Genomic DNA, 15867 nt, shown 5'->3' on the forward strand with positions numbered 1-15867 from the left:
TATATATATTTATATATATACTTTTTATGTGACAAAAGTTAAATATAGCCTGCCAATACTGAAGTAATAGTGCGTTCTCTTTTGTGGTAAGCACTCTTGTGGAAGTCCAGTCTCCTCCTCCCTGCTGGGGTGCTGTGTCTCTCCTCTGAACCTCAAGGGAATGAAGCACTGAGAAATTAATACTGTTACTTCTTGAATTATCTACAGCGACTACCAAGAACCGAGTCCCTTTGTCACAGCAGCAGTTTCCAGTGCTTGTCTCGTTGTAGCCAAGGGTTAAGGAAGCTTAGAAGCAGTTCAGAGTCTTGCCATTTCAGGGCAGCAGCCAGCAGTGGTTATTTCTGAATTTCTGAAATGGGAGGCTGCATCTCAGGATATACAAGCAAGTAGCGCCCTTTGGGTCTGGACACGTGTCCCAAAACAGCCACTGCTTTGCAGGATCTTGGCCTCCTTTTGCACTCAGCAAAAGAACCTTGAGATTCCGGGAGCCCCCGCTTTCTAGTTTGGGGCCACACCCTGTGGAGTGGCAACTGGGTGATGTCTTTTCTCTCAAGGGGCAGCTGTGAGGAAAGGGCATCCCATAGAAGAAAACCCCAAGAGGAAAAAAAGGGAAGGGATTCGGAACAAAAACACACCACTCAAAACCTCTCCAAAACATAAAAAGGCACATATTTGAAAACAAGGAGCCTTAACACACACACACACACCCATCCACACCTAGAAGCTATGTTGTTGTTGTTGCAATGACTCAAAACAAGTGGTTGAATCCCAGGGAAAATAGCTGGGCTCTTGGGTGTTGTTGTTGTTTTTGTGGGTCCCATCTATTCCTGTGACCAGAAAGTGACTGTTTGCTTTGCCAAACAAACAGGCTGTTTCTCTCAAACTTAAGGGGCCTGGCTACCGACTGAAACACACAGTGAACGACACCTCAGCTGCCTCACAAACCTGCCTTTTCACAGCAATTACAAGAGATGTCATTACACAGGATGGACTTTGTTAGCTATGCGACAAAGGAGTCCAGATCCCTGCTCCTTTGTTTATTTCCAAATCCTGTGACATTTCCTCCTATAAAATGAAAGTATTTTTTATGGTACATTTTAAAAAAATGAGCTCAATTAAAATATACATGCTTGAAATCATTCTGTGCCCTAGCCATAACTAGAAGCATTGAACCTTTGACAAGAATTTCCTTTCCAACTACATTAAAATGTATAGATAACTAAAGCCACCTGAACGAGTACCACTCAAAGAACGGGCTGTAAAAATTGTTATTGCGGTATACTATCAATATGGAACATTTGTCAGAGGAGCTACAAAAAGCAGCATTGACATGTACAGAGTTCAGTGCAATTTCTTAAATTCTTTTTTTTTCTTCTTCTGAAAAAAAAATCATAAGTTAATAAGGAACCATCAATATTACAGAGGATAGGAGTACAAGTTACAGAGTCATGTTCAGGATGTTCACAGGACTCCAGTACAACATATTGCTTCAAGGACTGATAAAGGAATTGCTCTCTGCTTTCTCAGCGGCCCCGTAAAGGGTGTGTAAAAAGGAGAGCGCTGCCAAGCTGGTCTGGGGGTGGAAACTGGTCACTGAAAAGCAACTTCCCAGTTTGTGGTGCTCAGTGGGAGCTGCTGAACATGGTTCCCCAAACAGGAGCTGGAGAGAGGGGAGAGGGCAACAGAGGAGATGGATCAAGTGCTGAGTATTTCTTGGTTCTGCTGCTCGGGTTAAGCTTTAAGGTGGATTCAAATCATTAACTTTCACGCTTTATACTTGATATCGATGCCCAAATAAGATAGGTGTGTATACCCACTTTAGGTCTTCAGAGTGGGTAGTGAATGATTTATAACACGTTAATTTGAAATTAAAAAAGGGGTGCATTTGCTAAAGGGCTGCACATCCCTGAAGAAGCAAAGAAACCACCTCCCTGGGCGCACGAGCCCCCAAATATCCTTGCAAGCAAACCACCAGCAGCACAGCTCTCCCATCTTTCACAGTCCTGTTCTCTCGAGCCTCCCTGTCCCTGCCTAATCCTCCCCCTTCTTGGGCTGTTCTCAGGTCCAGAGACAGCCGCCGCCTTCCCAAGAACGAGAGAGACTGATGCACACGCACAGAGACAGACAGACATGCCCCTGTCCTCTCTTTCCCCTAACCCTCCCCTTCCCGATAGAGGCTGCCTCTCTCGTTCCTTCATGTGCCGTGGCTGGGAGGGTGCTGCAAATCCTGTCCTGAGAAAATGGGGTGCAGGAGAGGGTGGAGGTGCAATGCCGTGGCAGCCGCTGTCGCTGGCCGGGGTGCCAGGAGGGTCGGGTAGAGGGCAGCGTGGTGGACAGGATGGAAAGTGAAAGGACCCGGGTGGATGGCAGAAGCGGGGATGATATGGATGGGGTGGCTGGCCAGGAAGGTGGCAGGGTGCCCTGGGATGATGGAGTGGGTCAAGTGGGACAAGGAGATGGGGGTCAAGTGGGGCTGAGGGATATGGTGCACTTGAGCAAGAGGTTGGGGGTGAGGGTGGGGGTGGATGCCAATGGCTGCGGCTGCGGCGGCAGCATGATGCTGCAGAATGGCGTGCTGCACGGTGGTGATGGAGGTGGCTGCGGCTGCGGCTGGCTGCTGGATGTGGATGGGCTGCAAGGCAGGAGCTGTGGCTGGAGCCAGGGCGGCAGAGGCTGGGAATGCCTTGACCTGCTTGGCTAGGAGCTGCTGCTGGATGTGCTGCTGGGCTGCCTGCTGGAGTTTGCTGTACTTCTCCATCTCCTCCGGGGTGAAGGTGATGGGCTGGCTTTCCAGTGGTGCCAGGGAAGAGTCGTCGCTGCCTTCCGCCTCCCCGCTGATGCTCGGCTCCGCACTGTGTGGGACGTAGCTGGGGAAGGGCTCCACTTCAGGGGCCAGGGGCACCATCCTGCCTTCGAGGGAGACAGGCTGGGCGCTGCCATCCAGAGGCTCAGCAACTTCGCTTTCCGCGGGGGCAGGGAACGGGTGCAGCACGGGCAGGTCGCCGGATCCAAAGTGTTCCGGGAGGGCTGGCGGCTCCAGGGGCATGGCAGCCATCTCTACGCCCGCTTCTTCTGGCTTCTGATCACCCAGAAGGCTCTCCTGGGTCTCTATCACCAGAGTTTCGTCCACTGTGGGTTGGCTTGCTGCAACTGCCTCCCCACCATCGTGGGGGGTTTCGTCAAGCTCAGACAGCTCCAGCTCCTCCCCGGTCCCCAATCCTAATCCAGACTCCTCACACTGCTTGGCGTTTGGCTTTCGGACTGTGGGCAGCTTCCCGATCAAGGGAAGGACCGGCTTGTTGCCTAGGGAGGGAGGGAGCTTTGGGCCAAAGTAGCCTTGCGGGGGATCTTTCAGCTTGATCCCAACCTTGTGAGGCCCTGAGGGGGATTCCTCACTGCCGCTGGGCTTCTTCTCCACCTTCCTGGACTGAACTTTTTCCAGGAGGAGCTTAGCTGTGGCAGAGTTCTTCTCCTCAGAGCTGCAGTTGCTCCCCAGGCTGGAGTTGCCGCTGTTTTGGGAGAGGCTGGTAGTGGTCCCTGTTGCTTCATCACCTCTTGCTTCCTCCTTCCTCGCGGGCCCTTCCCCCGGTCTGCCTCTGAAATAGTGGGGGGACTGGGAGCGGTAGATCTTTGAGCGGATAAAGTCTCGCCGTGCGGATCTCCTCTCCCCAGGGCTTTCGTGGCCACGGGACCCCTTCCTGGAGAGAGACCGCTGGGAGAGGCTCCTGGCACTCCGGCTGCGCTCCCGGCTGTAGCTCCTGCTCCGTTTCCAGCTGTGCCCAGTCCGGCTGCGGCTCCGCCGCTTACCCCGGCTGTGGCTACAGCTGCTGCTGCGCGTCCTGCCCCGGCTTCTCGTCCTCGACCTCCCCCTGGTGTGGGTTCGGCTGCGGCTCCGGGATCTGCTCCTGCTCAGGCTGTAGTCGTCTTCTGAAGAAGAATATTTGTGCCGTTTCGACCTGCGCTTGGAACTGGCGTAGTCAGAATCGTCCTCTGAGTCGTGGGAGCGCTTGGTGCGGCTCCGAGAGCGGTCGCTGTAGTCACTGTAGCTGTCTTCCGAGTAGCTGCGCCGCCGACTGTACCGGCTGTTGTCAGAGGAGGCATATGAACTCGTTGAGTAGGACCTCTGGGATGACCTTCGGGAGGAATGCCGACGCCCCGAACGGGAGCGGCTTCGGGAACAGTTGCTGCCAGAGTCGTAATCGTCACTGTATTGCGAAGCAGACTTCTGCCGGAAGTGCTTGTGGCAGGAATCCTCGGCGCTCTCGTAGCCACCGCTGCTCTGCCGGCCTCTGTGGCTGGAGTGGGTGGAGGTGGAGGCCCGCCTCTTGGCGGTGGATGATGCCTGCTGCGGGTCCCCTTTGGGTTTCTTGCCACCGTGCTCTTGGGAAGAGGTGCCGCCGTCCTCTTTCTTGTTGCTGCTTTCTTCAGTGGAAAGAGACTTCCGCTGAGAGTCTGGAGCACACCACTTTCTTTTCTTGAGATGGCCAGTTTCGTCGGCCCCTTGCGTCCGCTCCAGCTCCGTGGCAAAGGAAGGCTTGCTCTTTTTGTGTTTGTGTTTCTTCCGCTTCTTGGATTTCTCTTCTGCCAGGTCCCCATCCCTGCTTTTGTCTTCTGCCTCACCTTTGCGCCTGCGTTTGTGTTTTGTGGACTTCTTGTGCTTCTTCTTCTTCTTGTGCTTGTGGGATTTCCCCACTTTGTCCTTGCGGCCAACAAGGCTGCCTTTGCTGCTGTCTTCTGGCCCCTCACCCTTGCCAGCCGACACAGGATTGGACTCCTGCTTGCTGCAGGCAGACAGGGACTTGCTCTCCGGCATTGCTGTGGAGGTGCCCGCAGGAGCGCCCACCTCTTTGCTCTTGCTCACGCTGCCCTCTTCAGCAGACGGCGCTTTTTGCTTGGGAAGGCTGCTTGCAGCTTTCTGTTTCTCCGCCCCTTTAGCTTTAATGTCTTTGTTGCGAGACAGCTTGAAGTCAAAATACAAGGGATTGCAGCTATACGACACAGAGGGCTCTGCTTTGGTGAAGATCAGCAGTTCTGAAGGCCACTGGAGGGTGGTGCTCTCATCTTTACTGAGCACTGGGAAGAAAGGTCCTGTCAAATGCTTAGGCCCGTCTGTCCCTTCTTTACTGGTTGACGCAAGCTGAGGAAGCTCTTTAGCGACCTCAGACTCCGCAGAACCGCTTCCCTTGAGTGCCTTGCCTTCTTGCCCGCCTGCCTCTGCTGGAGGGTCCTTAACTTCAGTTTTGCTGCCTTTGCTGGAAGGACTTGGTTCCTTCTGGTGGGTGGCACACTCTGCTACTGCCACCTTCTCACTATTCTTTGCCGCTTTGGGCTTGGGGGAGTTACTCTGCTTCCTTTCGCGCGCCATTTTCTTGCTCATGGCTTCTGCTTCGACTTGCTCCGTGGCCTTCATAAATAGCAGGAACTGGAAGTTCGGTTTCACCTTGCAGTGAGCAGGCGGGATGTAGTGGTAATACTCTGGCTCTAGTGCCATCGGGCCATCGTCTCGCTTCATCTTTTTCAGCTTTGACAGGGTGGTGTTTAGACCTTCCTTCTCGTGCACTAGCTCCTCTTCGTCGCCTTTGCTGTCAGGGCTGTTTGTCCCCTCGACCTCCCCAAATTTCCCCAAGGCTCCAGGATCGGGCTGGGCTTTCTCATCCGCTTTGACTTCATCATCGGGAGAACTGGACTCATCAACATGGTCTTTGAAGACGGAGGCAATTGACTCTAGTTTCACAGGGGCTTTTTTGGCAAATGAGAAAGACACGCCTATCTTAAGGGGGTTAACCCCTGCGCTGATGGCTTGCGGTACCTGGACAGGTACCTGCCCAAGCCCGATGTTGCTACTAGTTTGCCCAGTGGCACAAACAAGACCCTTGTCTGTGGTCATACTGGCCACTGGCCCAGGAGCTGGTGAGAAAGAGCAGCAACTGCTGGGAGCTGCTGAATCGATGTCATCCTCTCCTCCTTCCTCGTCTACTGCCACAGTAGTGGGTCTAAACATCGGCCCGCTTCCTGGAGCACTGGGGGATTGAAATGGGACAGAGGTAGGGGGGAGGGAGAAACAATAGTTAGATACTGCTTAACATTAACATCTGCACCTTTATCTCTTACCCATGCCTATTCAACCTCTCACTAATTTCCTAGAATTGCTTTGAAAGCTAACAGTATGTCCAGGCAAAACAAAACAAAAAATAAAAAAATCCTTCCAGTAGCACCTTAGAGACCAACTAAGTTTGTTTTTGGTATGAGCTTTCGTGTGCATGCACACTTCTTCAGATATTTAGTTGGTCTCTAAGGTGCTACTGGAAGGATTTTATTATTTTTTATTTTGTTTTGACTATGGCAGACCAACACGGCTACCTACCTGTAACTGGAACTAGGGTATGTCCAGGAACAAAGTTTCAATCTACACTTCCACTGTAGAATATACAGAATAATTCATGTGCTCCAACCAGCACATCCATGACAGAATTCAAGTATTTGTGAATTATTATTTTTTAACGGTGTCTTAAGATTCAAGCCTTCCTGGTTATATAGAAAAAATCAAGAGAAAGCATTGCAAGGTTCTGATGCACACAAGTAAGGGCTGCCTCATCCATTTCAGGCCTGAAGCTTCTCCCAACTCAGATCCTGTTCACTAGAGCAGTTAGTTCAATTAAATCTGTCTCCCTCCACTCACATGACACATACACTGCCCTTCCAGAATCTGTTCCTGGTGAAGAGGGGGAATGGAGAATCAAACTTGCGGACTGGCCACTGGTAAGCTAAGCATTCCTCATTGGGGGGACAGGACATAATAAATTATGTTTTACAAAAATCTGAAGAACAACTTGCTATCCAGTTCATTAAAAAGAGCCTGAATAAAAGGGGAAGCCAACTGTATGTTTAACTTAACTAACCTGCTGGAACAAGGAGCCCATCACTTACCATTCAGGTTGCTTCCTCTGCTCAGCCAACTCGTGGAGACGACGGAGGGCTTTCTCCTGCTTCCTCTCATCTTTCCGGGATCTCGAGGAAACATTGCGAGCAAACTCCCTTTGCTTGAGATCCTTCAACCTCTGTAGCAAAGCGAGAGAAAAGAAAAATAGAAGGGAATAAGATGGAACTGTGAACCTTTTCAAGTTTTGCTAAAGAGTTTCCCAGCTGGCCATCCTTAACCCATTCCGTGTCATTTGACCAGGGGTGGGTAACCAGCAGCTCTCCTAATCTTGTTGGAATTCAACTCACACCAGCCCCAGGCAGCATGGCCATCGGGGATGATGGGAGCTGTAATCCAGCAACATCTGGAGGGTCATAGGTTTCCCACCTGTGCACTAGACAATTTAGAGGCGCTCCCTGAACTCACTGATATAGAGCACATCCTTTCCATGTAGAAGGCCCCAGATGCAGTCCCTGGCATCTCCAGATAAGAGGGCTTGGAAAGATCTCTGCCCAAGACCCTGAACACTCTAAGTAGACAATACTGAGCTAGATAATTCAGTGGTCTGACTTAGTAGCAGACTATATAGTCACAGGGTGGGCTCACTAAAAGTCTCCAAAGAGTAGCCATTTTAGAGTGTAAGCAAGAAGCACTGAGGCACTTCCTAGAAAGGATTAAGAGAGTAAGAAGATACTATATTTAGGGTACAAAAGCAGTAGGGAGGAACAGTTCTATCTCCCTATGCAATCCAGGATGCTTAGAACTGCAGGTTCCTTTTCAGAGGAAAACTGGCGGAAAAGGCTTAAGAGCTAAATTTGTTAACAAACCTGGCTGCAAAATCCCAGTGATTGAACAAAGACTGGGAGTGGGGTGCTCTTGCTACAGCAAGCATTTAAACCAGGCACCCCCAAACTGCGGCCCTCCAGATGTTTTGGCCTACAACTCCCATGATCCCTAGCTAACAGGACCAGTGGTCAGGGATGATGGGAACTGTAGTCCAAAACATCTGGAGGGCCTAAGTTTGGGAATGCCTGATTTAAACCCATCTGATTGTGTCTGGTGACACAGCAATTGTTTAAATACTGCAAACGGCCAGCCTTCTGATCAGCGAGCCCTAGGCTCTGTGGTTTAGACCACAGCGCCACCCGTGTCCCGTTTTTTTAGGCTTAGCTTATCTAAAATTGCAGCCACAGCAGTGTTAGTGGTTTCCCCTCCACAGTGACTTGAGCTACCTGCCCCCTCCCACACATATCCATCCATAACAGAAAGCAGGAAGAAATCAACACAAAGTTTTGCCCCAGCAATCAAATGCATCAGGTAAAAAATACGCCCTTTGAAAGAATCGGCTTACATGGACTTGTCCCTGGCTACAAAATGGAAGTTGTGGCGTTGGCACAGAACTCTTGAGTTTTTGCCCCTAGCCCAGAGCAGACTCAAGTCTAGCATTACTCTGCTGAAAATGGACACCACTTTGAATGAGATGAGATGATGCAGGGAGGGGAGGTGACGGGTTCTCCAAAACTAGTAAGACATCATTGAATGGGGTTATGGTTTCACTGAACTGAGAGTGGAAGAAGAGGAGCGGAATGCATAGCTACGTTCTCAGACATGCACACAGAAAGACAAGAGCTACAGATACTAGTAGGAAAAAAAACTCACTCTTATGATCTGGCCTCCATAATATGCTTTCATTATATCAGTTGACAATATCATATAATGAGTTGGGGGGGGGGAGGTAAAAAAAAATACATGAGAGCAGAAGAGGGAGAGAAAGAAAAAAAGGGCAACCATTACTAACATCAATGCTCAGAATACCTGCAAGCTTATTCTATTGGATATGGAACTGGTTCACAGATAAGAAAGAAGGCACAGAGGAACAGGACTCTCATCAAGTAGGATAATACTAATAACTTTGCCAGGACAAATAAGCTGGGGTGGGTCACTACATACTCAAACACTGGTTCTACAAGGCTGCCTTGAGTGGAGAAGAGGAGAGAAAACACCAAACAAGTAAGTATCCTTGGAATGTGAAAGGAGCAGCATTTACAGCAGGGACATGGAATCTGGGGCCCTCCAGATGTTGCTATTAACGGTATTTATGTTAGAACGTAATTCCTATAGTTGCTGGCCATGCTGGCTGGGGCTGATGGAGCTTGGTAGTCCAACAACATCTGACAGGCAATAGGTTGCCTATACCTGATTTACAGGAAAAGTGAAGCTGGAGGAGAAGCCTTGAGAGAACCAAATAGCTTTCAAGTACATCTATGAAAGTCAAAAATTTCATAAACCGGATCCCTCCATAAAGAACCATTTCCAAGGTTCTTTGGAAGCGTTCGTGGAACCAGTTTCATTTTGGAATGAATCCTGCATGGAACACTGGTCTCCTTCAACCCCTTGCATGAACCACTCTTGTAATGTTCAGTTGACAATGTTCAACATAAGGGTGGTATATAAATAGCATATGCAAAAGCCTCTAAATGAATGAGCATGCAAAAAACCTCTAGAGCAGGGGCCCCAAACTAAGGCACGGGGGCCGGATGCAGCCCAATCGCCTTCTAAATGCGGCCCGCGGACGGTCCGGGAATCAGCGTGTTTTTACATGAGTAGAATGTGACCTTTTATTTTAAATGCATCTCTGGGTTATTTGTGGGGCCTGCCTGGTGTTTTTACATGAGCAGAATGTGTGCTTTTATTTAAAATGCATCTCAGGGTTATTTGTGGGGCATAGGAATTCGTTCTAATTTTTTTCCAAAATATAGTCCGGCCCCCCACAAGGTCTGAGGGACAGTGGACCGGCCCCCTGCTGAAAAAGTTTGCTGACCCCTGCTCTAGATTTACCTCCCCTGTTGCAGCCATGGAACCCACAGATGGGTCAAATCCTGTTCATGCCCATCTTAAGAATACACACAGCTGGGAAAACCAAGTCTTCACAAGAATGAACAAAAGCACCAGCAGCGTGGGAAGACAGCGCCAAAATTCACAGATCCCCCAGCAGCGGGGAGGCTCTTGCAGCAAGCCCCACGTGCATGACAGAGCTCTGCTATTAAAGAAAATTATAGCCCACTTTTAATGATGGGCCGTAAGGATGCCTCTCGCTTAGCACTTTGACAAGTGTGGGGAACAAAGAGTGCGACAAGTTGGGCTTATCTGCAACGGTTTGGCATGAGCTGCGATATGATTATAGCGCTGCACTTATTAAACTGGATGGCAGGAAAGGCGGGGTTTTTGTTTGTTTGTTTTGTTTTTGCAGAGGCTTGCTTTGTGTTTCAAATTTGCAGGAGCAGAGAACTGTAAGATACAAATTTACATCCCTTGGCATTGTGCACTTTTAATACATGCAAGAGTGCGGTATACCGTGTTTCTCACGGTAAAATAAGACGTACCTATAAAATAAGCCATGGCAGGATTTTCAAGCATTCACGAAATATAAGACATACCCCGAAAATAAGCCATAGTGCTGAGCGCAGTTCTGGAGGCCGCCAGAGAAGAGGAAGAGGCTGTCGGGTTGGCGCCCAGAACCGGATGTTGCTGCTGGTGCAGCCCCATCAAAACTCCCAGCAGCGCATGCCGCGTGTAGCCCCGAGCCAGCGGGACCCAGCAAGAGCCTCCTCCTCCTCCTGCTGGCTCCCGGAGGTTCGGGGCGCCGACCTGGCAAGCCTCCTCCTCCTCCTCCTCCTGCTGCCGTGGCTCGGGGCGCTCCGCACGGCACTACTAGGCGCTTTGTCAGCAGCACTTCTTCAGCAGCAGCAGCCAATTCCGGGCAGGCGCCCAGAACCATACGGTACTTAATAAAAAAAATAAGACACCCCCCCCCCCCGAAAATAAGCCATAGGCTTATTTTCTTGAGTAAAATAAATATAAGACGGTGTCTTATTTTCGGAGAAACACGGTAGTTAGCAGAGGCATGCACATTCTCAGTGAATGCCTTGAAATTTGCACTGAAGTAACTGCACCAAGAAAGCCGATTTTAGAAACCTGCATTTATTATGTCCTGTTAGTCAGTGAAAAGGGCAGGTACTCAGGCATGGAGGTTCTGCCACCTGATCCCCTGAATTCTGGCTCAGACACCATTGCTTCTGCTGCCAGGGCACCCTGCAGCAGAAACATCTACAGTGGTACCCCGTATTATGCACGCGGTCCATTCCGGATTGCGCTACGTAACACGGGCGTGCTTAACACGAACGCCCCCCCAAAAAACCCAGAAGTTCACACGTTTTTGCGCTTCTGCGCATGTGCGAAGTGCGTAGAACGTTTCTGTGCACCCGCGCACCCTCCGGGGAGGACTTCTGGTTCACGGAGGTCTGTAAGTCGAATGTACGCAACACGGAGTGTACGCAACTCGAGGTATGACTGTATATGCTTAAAATTTTACACCTGCACACCACCTTAATCTTGAATTATGCCTTTTACTTGCGGTCATTAACACAGGCAAAGAATTGCCACCAGCCATTAAATGTGAGGGAAGTCACCCATGGTGGTTAAAAGCTGTTGCAGTTTACAATAATCCACGAATGGAACAGCCATGTAGGCTCTAGCCTGCCCAGTTAGAGGGGCAGGAGGCATGCACATCCACTAAATTGGCATGTTTCTTTGGTCTTCACCACTAGTTTGATTTCCCTTGCTGTCTTCCCTAAGCAGCCCTTTAACTTTCGGAAGTGATGAACTGTCCCAGACAAGTCCCTGTTCTGAGTAGTGCAATAAGGCAGGTAAGGTGCAGGATGAAGAACAAGGCATCTGAAACCAACATATTTAGCCTGTACCGTAATTAAAGATGTGTTTTAAACAACCACAAATACATATATTATATCCGCTCAGGTGGAAAAACTTGTTTCAAAACAGTATGAATAGTTAATAATAGAGGATGAGTTAGCCTGTGGTGTTTCCCTACTTGAAATACAGAAGCTCCCTGCTCCCACAAGTTCAGCTTCTAGACCCCAATGGAGCTTTTATCATCCTGGCCGCCCACCCCCCCCCCCAACACCAGCTATGATTCCTATCATGCTCTGACTCCAGCTCTTTGTTTTATTTGCAAGCGTAAAACAAATTGCAGAAAGCAAAACCAACAATAGTGCATGCAATATAAGTACACTTGGAGGCAGGTTGAGTAAGGCATCCAGGTCTTTTTGCTTAAGCTGAATATAAATTGCACTGGCACATGGACAGAGAGAGCTTGTTCTCCTTTGCTCTGGCAAGTTCCTGGTGAAGCATGCAAAGGTAGGGGAGGTGTCTTCCCTCCCCTTCGCAAAATGTACCGTTCAGGAGACCTCTAAAGTGCTTCAGCAGCAAATGCACAGGAATAGCTGAGTCCCAGTAGAGGGAGTAGAGGACTGCAGGGAGATTTGCCTGCCAATTCAGTCTGCACCTAAGGGCTTTTCTGAGACTTGCCAGATAAGCAAAACAAGCAGACCTAGGGCAAGAGGATTCCTTTCAAGCAGGCCTAATGGCCTGTTTAGCTTGTTAAATTGTTTGTTCGAGGATCAGCTCAGAAGGTGGAGCGATCATCCCCTGCTCCAGGGAATCTCAGAAGCCGGGAATAACAAATTACAGAAATCTTACTCGGCTCTCAATTTTTAAAAAGCTCACTCAATTCCCACAGAAGCCGGCCTTCTAGGAAGAAGGGGCAGAGGGAGAAGAAAAATGTGTGAGGCATAATTCTCCCAACCTTCAGGGAGTTAGACAATGCTAGTGTGTAGCGATTCTCTCCCCGCCCCATCAATCCACCACTAAGCTTTCTCTTTCTTAGCATTTTGATGGAATTTAAAAAGAAGTTTTCCGCATCCACTTTATAAGTGATCTCTAATGTTTTCTACTATCTCCTTTTTAATGCTTTTGTGTTTCCCTCTTTAGTCTTGTTATTTATTGCTATATTCATGGTTTTCTTTTTTAAGCTACTTGGGGGGGAAAGAATCTGAAGAAGTGTGCATGCACACGAAAGCTCATACCAGGAACAAACTCAGTTGGTCTCTAAGGTGCTACTAGAAAGAATTTTCGATTTTGTTTTGGGGGAAAAAGTAAGTGTTGTAAAAGGTAAAGGTAAAGGACCCCTGACAGTTAAGTCCAGTCGCGAACGACTCTGGGGTTGCAGCACACATCTCGCTTTACTGGCCGAGGGAGCAAGACATTTGTCCGCAGACAGTTTTTCCGAGTCATGTGGCCAGCATGACTAAGCCGCTTCTTGCAAAACTGGAGCAGCGCACGGAAACACCGTTTACCTTCCCGCCGGAGCGGTACCTATTTATCTACTTACACTTTGACGTGCTTTCGAACTGCTAGGTGGGCAGCAGCAGGGACTGAGCAACGGGAGCTCACCCTGGCAAGCCCTGCTCAGTGGTTTAGACCACAGCGCCACCCGTGTCCAAGTGTGGTAATTACTGTATAAACAATTTGCTGCCTGAAACTAAGAGAAAGGACTGCTTCTGCAAACTCCCAAGAGCAGTGAATGTGCTCTCTCTCTCTCTCTCTTAAAAATATGGTGCTCCAAGGCTGCTCAGGACAATGCTTTGCAGATGTAACCATAGCTGCTAATTTGGATGTCTAGGCTGCGGCAGCATGCAAGCTTACTGGAGAGGAAGCTCCACTGAACTCAGGAGGAAATGCTGTTGAGTAAAGAAGCATAGATTCAGGCTGTAAATGGGCAGACAGAGATTTGCTGGTAAGCACAGGGGCCTGTTGGACCCATTAGACAAAGACACAAGTGACATGCAAAGCATACTGTGCTGCCTTTTCTACCCTGCAGAGCAAGCCAGAGGCTTAGCAATGAATGCTCTGTGCAGCCAAGTCGGGAGTTTGCTTTTCATCCCCATCTCAGATTCTCGTGAACTGGGCAGACACATCTTTCCCCCACCCCCATTTGCTGAAGTAGAGCCACTTCATATGCCTTTTATGGCTCCTGCTTGCCGCAGCCCATGTAGATGCCAAACTGAGCTCCTCAAAGCCAGACATATCCAACTGGTCCTTGCGAGAGCTTTTTAGAGAAACTTCACAACAATGGCAGCTGCTGTGTGCTCTTAAAACCATAATGTATTTTCTGGAGGTTTCATTAAACTAAGAGACCATGTGCTTTATAGGAAACCAAACAAATGAAAAAGTATTTTTAACTTCTGCTTGGTAAAAACTGTAAAATGGCTTAGTTTGCACACAAAAGGAAAGTCATCTACTTGGCTACTTGGGACTACTAGTCTATGTACACTTACTGGAGAGTAAACCCTACTGAGCTCAGTGCTACTCAATTTCAAATAAAGCTGGATTTATTATGCATCTCAATACAACTCACAATCCATTTAAGGTGTAATCCTATTTCTTCAGAAGGAAGGCCCACTAAAATTATGCTAAGATTGGGCTTTGGAGCTAACCGTGGGACAATGATTATCCAGGAAAGTTTAGCCACAATTTGCAGAAACCCGATTTCATATGTTTAGTGCAGAAGTTAACACCCAAATTAATAACACATGCTCTCATTCTGATTAAAATGGTATCTGCTTTGAAAATGTTGAGTTCTGCCAGAGTTGGCTGGCAGAAAACAGTAGGACTGCTGGACCCAAGCTGAAATTGTGAAACCCTGACGGTACCTAGCCCATTATTAACCACAAGTGAGTTATCTGAAGAAGTGTGCATGCACATGAAAGCTCATACCAAGAACAAACTTAGTTGGTCTCTAAGGTAAATGTAAAGGTACCCCTGACTGTTAGGTCCAGTCGCGGATGACTCTGGGGTTGTGGCGCTCATCTAGCTTTACTAGCCGAGGGAGCCAGCGTTTGTCTTTGTCGGCAGACAACTTCCAGGTCATGTGGCCAGCATAACTAAGCCACTTCTGGCGAACCAGAGCAGTGCACAGAAACGCCGTTTACCTTCCCGCCGGAGTGGTACCTATTTATCTACTTGCACTTCGACGTGCTTTCAAACTGCTAGGTTGGCAGGAGCTGGGACCAAGCAATGGGAGCTCGCCCTGTTGCGGGGATTCGAACCGCCGACCTTCTGATCGTCAAGCCCTAGGCTCAGTGGTTTAGACCACAGCACCAGGTCTCTGAGGTGCTACTAAACAATTTTATTTTTATTTTTTTTATTTCCACAAGTGAGTTGTGTGTCTCAAGTGAAATATAGGGCGCTCCTACACATCAGGAAGAAGAGTCCTTAAATAGTTGTCTCATTTATACCCAAGCCTTCCTCCAAGGTATGAAAGTTCCCTCATCTGCTCTTCACAACAGCCCACTGATATAAGACATGGAAACCAGGGAGTTTCATTGATAAGTAGGCATTATAAACTTTGTTGTACACATTTGAGATGCATCAACCGCCTGGCTCCCACTATGCATGGCACATCATACGCTGGGTAGGCCAAGGAGGGGAAAGGGCACCACCTCATTCCTCCAAGTCTTGGCACATTTGGCTAAAGATCACACCCCGCCCCACCCTGCTCGCCCTCAATACTGGCACAAAGGGACTGCAGATAATCTTTAGCTTCTCAATAGTGACCAAAGCAGCCTTGGCATTTCTTCCAGGAATCTTCCCAATTGTTTGATCCAGCAATGTTGTTGACATTCCCTGCCTTCTGCAGTGATCCTCAGCATATTTGAAGGCTGACATATGATGCATGCTGAGACGCATTTCTTCTTCCTTCTTACTTGAGGGAGTTCCATGGTTGGGCTTTGTATGTGGGAGTGCCTGGCGGAGCATGCCTAAGTCACATGAATGCACACACTTGTTTTGATGTGAGCACAGAATCGGAAAGCCTGTGTATGAAGGGGCTCTTTCAGAGGTCTGCTTGCTTCCATTTCCTTCCTCTGGCAGTGCTGCTCTTTGTGGCAACACGTTGCGTGGGCACTTAAGCGATTTCTGAATCAATTCCTGTAAGAAGAGACCCTGAACAACACCAACGGTGACACCAGGTAGCATTTTATGTCTAGGGAAGCGCTATCAAAGCAACAGAGAAGCAAAACCACGAACACAAA

The 15867-nt window shown here is 48.9% G+C and overlaps 1 protein-coding gene across 8 annotated transcripts in view; it reads right to left on the reverse strand.

Annotated features, from left to right (window-relative positions):
* Positions 1-809: 809 nt before the first annotated feature.
* GPATCH8 (G-patch domain containing 8) overlaps positions 810-15867 on the reverse strand; it is a 78838-nt gene continuing 63780 nt past the window's right edge. For all 8 annotated transcript variants that reach the window (XM_033168963.1, XM_033168964.1, XM_033168967.1 and 5 more), the window contains 2 exons: positions 6928-7058; positions 810-6020 (listed from right to left, as the gene is read on the reverse strand). In XM_033168963.1, the coding sequence (XP_033024854.1) occupies positions 2195-6020; positions 6928-7058 (3957 nt within the window). In that variant the 3' untranslated portion in view covers positions 810-2194. The remainder of the gene's footprint in view (positions 6021-6927; positions 7059-15867) is intronic.

This window comes from Lacerta agilis, chromosome 14, assembly GCF_009819535.1.
Source record: "Lacerta agilis isolate rLacAgi1 chromosome 14, rLacAgi1.pri, whole genome shotgun sequence".
Taxonomy (NCBI): Eukaryota; Metazoa; Chordata; class Lepidosauria; order Squamata; family Lacertidae; genus Lacerta; species Lacerta agilis.